This window comes from Heloderma suspectum, chromosome Z, assembly GCF_057233095.1.
Source record: "Heloderma suspectum isolate Gila_16-S chromosome Z, 16-S_ref, whole genome shotgun sequence".
In the NCBI taxonomy this organism is placed as follows: Eukaryota; Metazoa; Chordata; class Lepidosauria; order Squamata; family Helodermatidae; genus Heloderma; species Heloderma suspectum.
In genome coordinates, this window is record NC_139476.1 from 735,952 (window position 1) to 746,957 (window position 11,006).

An 11,006-nucleotide genomic window follows, 5' to 3' on the forward strand; every position below is an offset into this window, starting at 1 on the left:
CCACCGAGCAGACCCTGTCCACAGGGACTTCCAAGCGCACCTCAGATGGTGGAGGATGCGGAGCAGAGGCAGCCCTGAAGAATTTAACAGGTGGACAGAGCCATGGCAGCCTTGGTTGCTCCGCAAGTGTGATAGTTCCACGCAGCTGGGGGGGGGGGTCGTCCACTCTCTGCAGGGAGGAAGAACCCAGCGCAGTTCTCCTGTCCCGTCTGCTAGTGCAAGAGCTAAACTGCAGGCTCCCACTGCTGTGTTCTGGCCTTTGAAATCTATGGGGAGCCTGGCGGGGCTTCCCCTCTGTGGCTCCGAGGTCTTGCTGCTGCATGTGCTGTTTATCCAGCGTTCCTGGGTTCTCTCCCAACCAGGCTGTTTCCAACCAAAACAGAAGATGGAGCATTGTGTATGTAGGTGCCCGTAGCTGTTCCTTAAACCAGAGGAAGGGGGCAGCCTTTTCAAACAACTGTTTCACGGGGGTGCAAGTGAGCGGGCAGCCTCATTTCCCAATTATTTTTCTCCCCGCCCCCCTGCCTTTCTGCAGCTTAGCGCTGTCCAGTCTGAACAAACTCTCAGAAGCTGTCGTCTACTACAGAAAAGCCCTGGAGCTCGATCCGGACAACGAGACGTACAAGTCGAACCTGAAAGTCACGGAGCAGAAAATGAAGGAGGCACCGAGCCCGGTGGGTTCCTGGAACATGGCAGGGGGAGCTGGGAGAGGCTCCCTAATCTGGGGGGGACCTGCTGCCCTTGGCCTAATTTCATACAGGGATGGGGTGGCAAGAGGGGGGCGGGGACGAGGTGGCACAGAGAGAAGGAGGGGAGAAAGGAGTTGATGGAACAGAGAGAGAGGCGGAAGAAGATGGAAGATGGGGTGGCACGGGGGGCGGGGAGGCAATGGGGTGGCACAGTTTTGCAAACTCTGCCCAGTATTGCCTTTGGCTCTGCCCACCATCAGCCGTGCCTCCGAACGTCTTTCCTTGTGGTCAATGGCTCTTTATAGGGTAAAGCCCGCCTCACCCTGAACGCATCCAGTGTGTGTTCACTGCCCTGATATGTGTCCCCCCCCCCCCCCCGGTTGTCTCCGCAGACAGGAGGTGCTGGAGGGCTCGACCTGGCCGGCCTGCTCAACAACCCCGGCTTCATGAGCATGGTGAGTGGAGGTTGCGCCATGTTGGTCCGATCGCGCTCTGCATTTGCCCCGGGAAGGCGGAAAGGTGCCAGGCGTGTCCTTGCACAGCAGAAGAGGGTGGGGGGTTGCCGGCCCAAGCCGAGCAGAGCAATCTGGGGAGGAGACCCTGGCTTAACAGTAGAGCCCAGGAGGGGCCTCAATCCCCAGCAGCGTTGGCAGCTTAAGAAAGGGGCGGGCGTTGGGAAGGCGTTCCGTCCAAGAGCTGCTGCCCATCAGAGCAGTCAAGACTCTGCTGAACAGACAACTCAGGGAAGACGGCTCTCTCTGGTCCCGCTTCTTCCATCAGGGGCCTTTCGAGCGGCTGCACAGGGCATGCCAGAATCGCCTGCTTAGCATTCCTTGCCTTGGTCCTTTTTTTCTTCTGGAATAATTTTTGGGGGACCAAAGTGGATGCAGGGGGAGTATTGCTTACACAGTGCCATCGCTCTGCGGCTGCCAAGGTTTCCTTCTTCCAGGGTGTCGCCCGGGGCACCAAAGCAAGATCCAGCCCCTACCTCTTAGCTTCAGAATCCTTCTATGTGTTCCTTCTTGCTGGGGAGGGGGGGCAGAAACAAGCTCCCTGCAGCTGCTCCTTCTCTGGCGGATGGGTGAAGCCGGAGTCCGCAGTCCCAGGGAACGGTCCGTCGGAGCTGTGTGTTTGATCTGGCAGGGAGGGCAAAATACTAAGTGTAGGATGCTGAAGTTTTTCCTGGCCTAAATCAGCTACATTTTAGAGGGGCGAGGGGAAGAAAATAGTGTACGGTGGGGGTGGGCAACTTGAGGTTGAACCCCAACTCCCATCATCCCTGACCTTTGGCCATGTTGGCTGGGGCTGATAGGAACTGGAGTCCAATCTCATCTGGAAAGCAACAGATATTTACCAGTATTCCTATCGAAGTAGTACAAAGCTTTGAATGTGTTTGAATATAGCATGAAACTGCCATGAAGTATGTGTAGTTGCATTTAAAAAAAATAACAATTTTCTCCTTTTAAAAAACGAAATAGGCATCTAACCTGATGAACAACCCACAAGTACAACAGCTGTAAGTATGGGAACGTCTCAGTTTTGGGTTTCTATAAAAAGGTTGTTCCTTTTGAGGTCGGGTTTCTCTCAAAGTCCCGCACCCCGCACAAAGACACGGCACGGAGCCAAGCTGCCCTGAGATCAGTGAAGCTGCTGTGCTCAGGCTGGAGTCCTCCGCGCGTTTATGTGGGAGTAAGCCCCCACTGAAGACAGGTGGGCTGTCTTCTGACTAGTCAGCATGCATAGGACTGTGGCGTGAGTCAGTCAATGGGTTATGAAACATTCCAAGCTACTGAGAACGGTGTCCCTGATTTAAATCCATTGGCAGATGTTTTTATTTTATTTTAAAAATCCATATACTTATTAAAACGGCAGAAGGCAAGCGCCATATTAAAAGAGGCGCTTTTAATGAGTTCAAATCTCCAGGGCCAGATGAACTGCATCCTAGAGTCATAAAGGAACTGGAAGAAGAACTCTCAGAACCGCTGTCTATTCTCTTTGAGAAATCATGGAGGATGGGGGAAGTGCCAGATGATGGGAGGAGGGCTAACGTTGTCCCTATCTTCAAAAAGGGTAAAAAGGAGGAACCTGGGAACTACAGACCAGTCAGTCTGACATCAATCCCTGGGAAAATTCTGGAGCAGATGATAAAGCAATCCATCTGGAAGCACCTTGAAAACAATGCCGTGATTACTCGAAGCCAACATGGATTTGTCAAGCACAAGTCCTGCCAGACAAATCTGATCTCATTTTTTGATCAAGTCACCTCCCTTGTGGACTGTGGGAATGCTGTGGACATCATATATCTTGACTTCAGCAAAGCTTTCGACAAAGTGCCCCATGATCTCCTGATGAGCAAACGAGCTCAAAGTGGGCTAGATGAAACAACGATCCGGTGGATTCACAGTTGGCTACAGAATCGGACTCAAAGAGGGCTTATCAATGGGACCTTCTCAAACTGGGGAGAGGTAACGAGTGGGGTACCGCAGGGCTCAGTCCTGGGCCCAGTGTTCTTCCACATTTGTATTAATGACTTGGAGGAGGAGGTGCAGGGAATGCTGATCAGATTTGCAGATGACACAAAATTGGGCGGGATAGCTAATACTTTGGAAGACAGAAACAAAATTCAAAGTGATCTGGATAGACTGGAGCGCTGGGCAGAAAACAACAGAATAACATTTAATAGGGGCAAATGCCAAGTTCTGCACCTAGGAAAAAGAAACCAAATGCACAGTGACAAGATGGGGGATACGTGGCTCAACCACACTACAAGTGAGAAGGATCTTGGAATTGTTGTCGATCACAAGCTGAATATGAGCCAACAATGGGATGTGTCTGCAAAAAAGGCCAATGCTCTTTTGGGTTGCATTCATAGAAGCATCGCTTCCAAATCCCGAGAAGTCCTAGTTCCCCTCTACTCAGCACTGGTTAGGCCTCATCTGGAGTACTGTGTCCAGTTCTGGGCACCACACCTTAAGGAGGATGCGGACAAACTGGAGAGGGTTCAGAGGAGGGCAACAAAGATGATCAGGGGACTGGAAACAAAGCCCTATGAAGAGAGACTGAAAGAACTGGGCATGTCTAGCCTTGAGAAGAGAAGACTGAGGGGAGATAGGATAGCACTCTTCAAGTCCTTGAAAGGTTGTCCCAGAGAAGAAGGCCAGGATCTCTTCTTGATCATCCCAGAGTGCAGGACACGGAATCATGGGCTCAAGTGCCAGGAAGCCAGATTCCGGCTGAACATCAGGAAAAACGTCCTGACTGTAAGAGCAATACGACAGTGGAACCAATTACCTGGGGAGGTGGTGGGCTCTCCCACACTGGAGGCCTTCAAGACGAGGCTGGACAGCCATCTGCCAGGGATGCTCTGACTTGGATTCCTGCATTGAGCAGGGAGTTGGACTCGATGGCCTTGTAGGCCCCTTCCAACCCTACTATTCTATGATTCTTTGAGGCAGTGAGCCGCACTCTGGCAGCTTTGGGTGGAAGCTTATTTCCAAATGCCATTGGTGCATTTTCCTGTGGCTTTCTCCCTCGCCGTCTGCCACGGGGTTTGCTTCCGCGGGGTGGCACTCTTGTGGTCTCTGTGGGGGGAGAAGGAAGAGCAGGAGAAGTGCCCACCGGTAGCAAGAGAAATCCTTCCTCGCCGCCACCACCCCACCCTTGAAATGATGATAATGAGGCCTTCCTCAAAGGGCTGTGAGCTCCTCTTCCACGGAGCAGGGCCAGACACGCAAGGCCTCCAGCTTCTGAGGTGGCTGAGGAGAAAGGGGAGGCCTCGGCCCTTTTGACTGGAGGGCAATCCCAGTCATCAGAGGGTGAGAGAAGGCTCAGAGAAGGGCAGGGAGAGGCCCTGTTTTCCCCTCCTTCTGATGCCCCCAGGGAAGCCAGTGGGTCTTCTCTGGAATTATGCATTTGTATTATTTATTGCAGTCATTTCTACCCTGCTTCTTAGCCAGACAGACTCCCAGAGAGCCCTACAAAGTTCGTAGGATGCTCCCTGTCCTCAGGCGTACTATCTAAAAGACACGGCATATGAGGAACAAGGGATGGGGAAAGAGTAGGAAAAATCACCTCCAGCCAGTATCCGTCTCCCGTCTTGGGTCTATCAGACACACAAACTGCTTAGGACTGGAGGTGTGTGGGGAGGTGGGAGGGAGATGAGATGACTGGGAGTTTCAGTCAGGTTTTCTTTTTTTGTGGTTTCCCAGTGAATTTATTTTAATTGTATTAATTTTCCAAAGACAAAGAAAAAACCACGCACATCAAATTTGAATCTAATTATTGACAGAGATTAATACATTTATCTGCCCTTTGCAGACAAAACTATAGGTAGAATCCATTGGCTGCTTGGAGATTTTCTTTAGGCTTCTTCACAATAACAAATTATATTTAGGGTGTAATCCTGTGCATGTTTAGACACAAAAAAGTGCTAAAACTCCCAGCATTCCCCAGCCAGCCAGCCAGCCTTTAGTCTCTTTTCCATAATCTGTGGAAAGGCTTTGAGAAATATTACCTGTTATATCCCTGGTGTGTATAGAACATAAAACATGCCACATTATGTGACAATCAGATACTTTTCCTTTAGCTCATTTCAGCTGGTACAATAATCCCCCTCCCAGCTATTTGCCACAGTTCCGTGTACCAAAATTTCAAACAGTTTTTCTAATGCTTTTGGAAAGTATCCAGTGTTGCTTTGTTTCCCCTTCAAGGTTTTTAATCCTTTATTTTCTCATGCACAGAAAAATCTGCCTTTTTGTGGCTTTAACCTGCCCAGAAGGAGAATCCCAACACATGGTGAAATGCTGGCAGGGTGGGGTGGGGAATGACTGTTTTCCTCCTAAAGAGTCAGGGGCTGTGAATCCTGTTTCTTCCACTGACTTTCCCTGTCCATCCTGGCAATTTCTAAGGCTTTTAAGAAGCCATTTCATGGTAGCAGGGGGAGGAGCGAGTTCCCAGCTCTGAAGCCAGAGTGTTTGGGGGCCATGATGGTGTTTTCAGAACCGCTTTTCCTGTTCCTTGGATCTCCTTTTACGAAACAGGTGGATTCGTGGCTCAAACCACTCAAGGGCCTTCTGTGTATTTCAGTCTAGTAATGGTGAGCAGGCAGGGAAGAGCTCCTTTCTTATCACCCCACATCACAAAGCCCCCCCCCCTTTTTTTTGTAGGATGTCAGGAATGATTTCGGGCGGCCACAATCCCATGGCGACGCCTGGAGCCAGCGCTTCCCCCAACGACCTCGCCAGCCTTATCCAGGCGTGAGTAGAACACGCGCGCGCTCTCTATGCAGCTGCCTCCAGTGCACAGGAAGGAGCAGCGATCCATCCGTTGCGTGTTTCTTCTTATGTTCTTTCTATTCCTCTCCCATCGCCCAGACTGGGTGCTGTCCTCAGATCCCTTTGCTAGCTTCGTGTTCCCTTCTGGATCCAGCATAAATGGTTCCCTGACCCTTTAAAGCTCCCCGTGGCTTTGTCCCACCCTCTTGGCTGTTCACTTCTTGCTGCATCCCCGCCTATGACTCCAGCTCTTTCAGCTTGACCACCCTCAGCCATACAAAGGTCTTCTGGTTCCTTTCATGATTCTTTCAGAGAATTCGATCTCCACTTACCCAACCCTGGAACCAGTATAGACCCAAAGTCTTTGCTTTAGTAGCAGTGGGTATCCTAGCTATAGACTACATTGATTTCAACATCTGGGGTTTAATAGATTAAGGGCACAATCCTATGCATGTTTAGACAGAAAAAAGTCCTGTAACTCTGGCTGCAGAATGCTGGGAGTTGAAGGACTTTTTTTCTGTCTAAACGTGCATTAGATTGCACCCTAAGATAGTTATTTATTAGTTTCCTTGGCATATGATGGTGCTATTTTTATGTTATGTAATATTTATAAACTGAAGAATGGATTATAAACTATAATTTGTACATGTTTGATAAGCTCGATAAAAAATAAAATGAAAAGGAAGTCCCTAGTTCAGACGTTGCATGACTAGGTGGCCGTAAGCAAGCAGCTCTCTCTAAGACCCTCAGTCCTTTTCTCTTCTATCTGAAATATGTGGATAATAATTCAGACGTAACCTTACAGGGTTGTTGTTAGCACTGTGGCTAGGTAAGGCCTACGAAGTGTTTTGATATTATTATGTGTAGAAGTGTTACAGGCAGATACAAAAACCAGGTATTCTGTAGTATAGCTAAGAATTCTGTTTGTTGGCAAAGTGTGTTAGGCAAAGGGCTGAACAAGGCTAAGTGAAAATTGTATGGTCTGATCAACCGAGTCCTTGTATGCAACGTGTATGAATTCTATAGATTCCCAAGCAATGCTTAAGAAATGTGTAAACGCCTGAAAAAGTACATTGGGTCCCATTCCTAGGAATTCTATGGATTGAGTCCTTAGGCAACATTCACTGAAACTAAAAGGCATGGAAAAATTAAGGACATACTCTATGCCATGTGCAATTACATAATTTGTACTGCGATGTGACAAAGCTGATGGGCATTTAGATGGACACAGAACCTTATTTTTAATCACAGAAATGTAAAACTGCAAGGAGAGCTCTTTTGTCTTTTGAAGTGTTGTCTGAACCACAAGTAGGGTTTGGCTGGGGCTGCTAGGCATTTGAGTTGGCCAAGTGTTCTGTGCCATGTGTGGGGCGACAGATATATAACTCTTTGCTTGTTCTTTCTGGTTGTGGCATGTCTCCTGTAGATAACATGAACTGAAGCTTTGCCTGTAAAGTTTGAGTTTCTATTTTTTATTTTACATTGTTGTTTTAAACTTTTATAATGTATTTTAGCATGATACATTTAATGGTTTTCATTGTTGTGAACTGCCCACAGAGCTTTGGTTATTGGGCTGGCATAGAAATGCAATAAATTAAAAAATAGTAAATGAACGTCAGTAATCAATAATAACTCTTTGTGCCGGGTTTTCCTTCTTCTGCTACAGAGGCCAACAGTTTGCTCAGCAGATGCAGCAGCAAAATCCAGAACTAATAGAACAGCTGCGCAGCCAAATCCGGAGTCGGACCCCCAGCAACAGCAACGAAGAGCAGCAGGAATGAGAGAGCCAGCAGGTGAGTTTACAAGTCTGTTTCTCTCTTATGAGCATGTACACACTCATGCGCACTGCCCCATTTTCACCCTCTTTACATGGACCAGTTGCCAGCATGCAGTGAAAAAAGGTGCAATCCTACGCATGTTTAGACAGGAAAAAGTCCAACAACTCCCAGCATTCCCCAGCCAGCACAGGGAGTTGTCAGACTTCTTCTGTCTATACATTCATAGGATTGCACCTTAAATAAGTTAATTTACTTGGTTTAAAATCTGTCCCCGCACAAAAAGGGACTCAGTAAAAGTGCAGAAGAGGTGATCAGTTGGCCAGGTCCACTAAAAAGAACCTCCATGTTCAGAGACCCTCCCATTCTGTCTAATACTGACCTCTGGTGGCCAATGCCATCACGATTGTAGCCAAAGTGGGGCTGCTGAGAAGTCAGAGGGTGCTCGAGGGAAACCCAGGGTTTGCAGAAGTACAAAAAAGCTTTAGGGGGAAAAAGCAGAAGGGAGCACCCTGCCTGACTGCCCAGTGAGGACAGACTATGCTCTGCAGCCAAATAATTTTGTGAATTTGGGGAGGGTGGGGCAACTGGAGGAACTGTGGAAGAGAAAGCAACTGAGGAGAGAAGAGTTAAACTCATCAACACGCGTGTGGGTGTGTGTTTATCTTTCTTCCAGGGCTTCTCTTTTCTGGGGAGACATCCTTCACTACAGGGAAAAGAAGAAAGGAAGAAGAAAAAGGAATTGGACAGCCCATCTTTGTCTTGCTGTCTCTCCAGCTGGAAAACCCCAAGCGGGACAACGGGTGGGGAGCCAACCCTGATCCGACCTGCATGTTACAGACAGTTTCTTGTAGTCTGCCCGCTCTCCTCCCGCCACGCTCTGCTCCTGCGGGGCGGGCCTCTCCAGAAAAGCCAGCAAACAGTTGACCACAGACCAGCGTCCCCCCTTCTCCCCCCCCAAGAAGCAGCCAAATGTCCGGTGATTTTAAATCCCCCCGCTCCCCGCTCGGGGAAGCACTGCTGCTCGGAAGAACACTCCACTCTGGACCCGCACGCTTTCGAGCCACCGGGGGGGGGGGGGGGGCGATCCTCCCCCCTCTTCTTACAGACCCATTTGCCTCCCAGCTTGGAGGGGTTTCTGTTTCCGCTTCCCCGTCTGCCACCTTTGCTGACTCTTTCTGGCACCAACGAGCCGGCGGGTGGGGGCGCTTCGAAGTTTGCCGCCGTTGGCCCGTTGCCTGTCCCTGGGCACAGCACCCGCATGCCTGTAACATCAAACGGTGAACAGGCACCTGGCAGGAGGAGGATTTGTGTGACCATGTGTGTTGCTGGTGGGGGGGGCGGGGGGGAGCTGATAGTAGGGGGGGCCGAAGACCATATTCTGGGATTTTTGCAAATGGGAGCTCTCTCTTCATTTTGTTTTTAAATGGGACTCCTTTGATTTGTTTTAAGATCATGGTAAGCATGATATGAATAGTCAGAGTGGTGGGCAGATTAGGGTTTTTACAGTGTTTTTAGTTCCAGTTTGGCTTTTGTTTTTCAGAGGGAGGGAGTTCTGCCCACAGGTGACCCCAGGAGATCCGACGGGACCCATTCACAGTGGACATTGAGTGTCGGACACCCACGGTTGCACCCGGGGTTCAGTTTCCTGGTGGCAGTTTGCATCTTTCTCCAGCTGGGCAGAGACAGGCCTGCCAGCTGACACACCCTAGCCCAGGGGTGTCTCATACATGCCAGGAAACCAGCCCTTGAAGGCTATTTCTGGGGTCGGGGGCTCAAAGGAGCATCCCTCAAAGAGCAGGGTCTGAAACAGCCCCCTCCTTGCTGGCTGCTTGGCCCCCCAGCCTCAGCCAGGGGTGGGGAGTGTCTCTCCCTCCTTCTCCAACAAGTCAGATCAAGCAGGTTCTGTGTGAGGTTCTGGGTCAGGGGTGGGGGCCATTTCCAAACATGAGTAGCTCAGCAGAAAGGAGGCCTGGATTCAGCCCCCTTCCCTCCTGCTCAGCCCGGAGCCATGCTGCCTTTCCCTCCGGGGGACTGCACCGCCATCCCCAGCTCTGCTCTTGGATCTCGGCCTTCCTGCAATGGGGCACTTCTGTTTCGCCCAGCCCAGGCCCAAGCGTAGCTGCCTGGACAGTAGCCTGGAAGTAGCCTGGTGCCTGGAAGGCCTGTGCTCTGTCGCAGCTCTTAAACAGACCTCACGAGGATGGGGTGGGTGGGGGGCGGTATACGGGCTTGGCTCCCCCTGCCCAACCAGACGCATCTGAACTGGACCTCCAGTTCCAGCCTAGTCTGGGACTGCTGAAAACAGAACTGTTGAGTGTCCTTCATAAAACTTGGAGCAGGAAAGTTTGGGGGTGATGGAGGGATGACATTTCCAAGATGGCAAAGCTGCCTCGAGGAAAATAAGGGAGTAATCCCAAAAGGGGAGTCGGGGTTGCTGCCTTTGCGCTTCTGGGTGCTGAGGAAGAGCCTTCTGACTCCTTCAACACACGTTCTGTTTCCAAAAATTGGCACTGTTTTCATTTTTTTAATGTAGAAAATAAACTTCTTTTGGCACGGTTTGCCTTCTCATGTCAGCCTGTCGCTCCCTTGCCTCGGGCTGACCAGAGCGCAGCGGGAGTTTCGGGGCCCAGCTCTGGCGCAGACAAAGTGGCCCTGTGGCAAGTCAGGCATGCCTACCTGGGCTCCCTGTTTGTGAAGGAGGCACGGGGGCGGGAGTGTTTGAGGGGCTGGCCCATCCCGTAGTGCTGCGCAAAAATTCAAGGGATGGGTCACGGTCAAAGGAGCAGCCCTAATGTTTTTGTCCCCTGTGACAAAGAAAGGGACCCCAACAAACTGCTGATCTTACGAGTAACAAGCATACAACAATGAGATTTATAATATACTATAAAACATTGATGAAACATTGCTTGGGATTGCACAACAAAAGGTGCAAGTAAAAAGTAGTAATGCCATCTACAAAACACTATAAAACATTTATATCAAAGTGTAATACATAGCTAAGGTTATACAGCAAAAGGTGCAGATAAAAGTCAATTTTGGGACCAACTACTAAAACATAGAACAGTTGACAGGTGAAACCTCTTTCCATCTGCTATAAGCATTGCAGTATCCAATTACAAAAGCGAATTGTAGAGTTTAATTCTTGTATATGGGTTCAGAAATTCACTTCCTATTCACTCTGACTTGGAATCCTGCCTTGAGCAGGGGGTTGGACTCGATGGTCTTGTGGGCCCCTTCCAGCCCTACTATTCTATGAGTTCTAGTAA

At 49.7% G+C, this 11,006-nt stretch overlaps 1 protein-coding gene across 7 annotated transcripts in view; it reads left to right on the forward strand.

The window, feature by feature from the left end:
- The window catches only part of LOC146333442 (small glutamine-rich tetratricopeptide repeat-containing protein alpha-like), a 26,570-nt gene extending 16,272 nt beyond the window's left edge, over positions 1–10,298 (forward strand). For 6 of the 7 annotated variants that reach the window (XM_084825936.1, XM_084825932.1, XM_084825937.1 and 3 more), the window contains 6 exons: positions 536–674; positions 1,082–1,144; positions 2,168–2,205; positions 5,855–5,944; positions 7,629–7,755; positions 8,414–10,298. In XM_084825936.1, the coding sequence (XP_084682062.1) occupies positions 536–674; positions 1,082–1,144; positions 2,168–2,205; positions 5,855–5,944; positions 7,629–7,743 (445 nt within the window). In that variant the 3' untranslated portion in view covers positions 7,744–7,755; positions 8,414–10,298. Of the gene's footprint in view, positions 1–535; positions 675–1,081; positions 1,145–2,167; positions 2,293–5,854; positions 5,945–7,628; positions 7,756–8,413 lie in introns of those variants that run through there. The other variant, XM_084825938.1, reaches the window with a different exon arrangement.
- Positions 10,299–11,006: the final 708 nt, after the last annotated feature.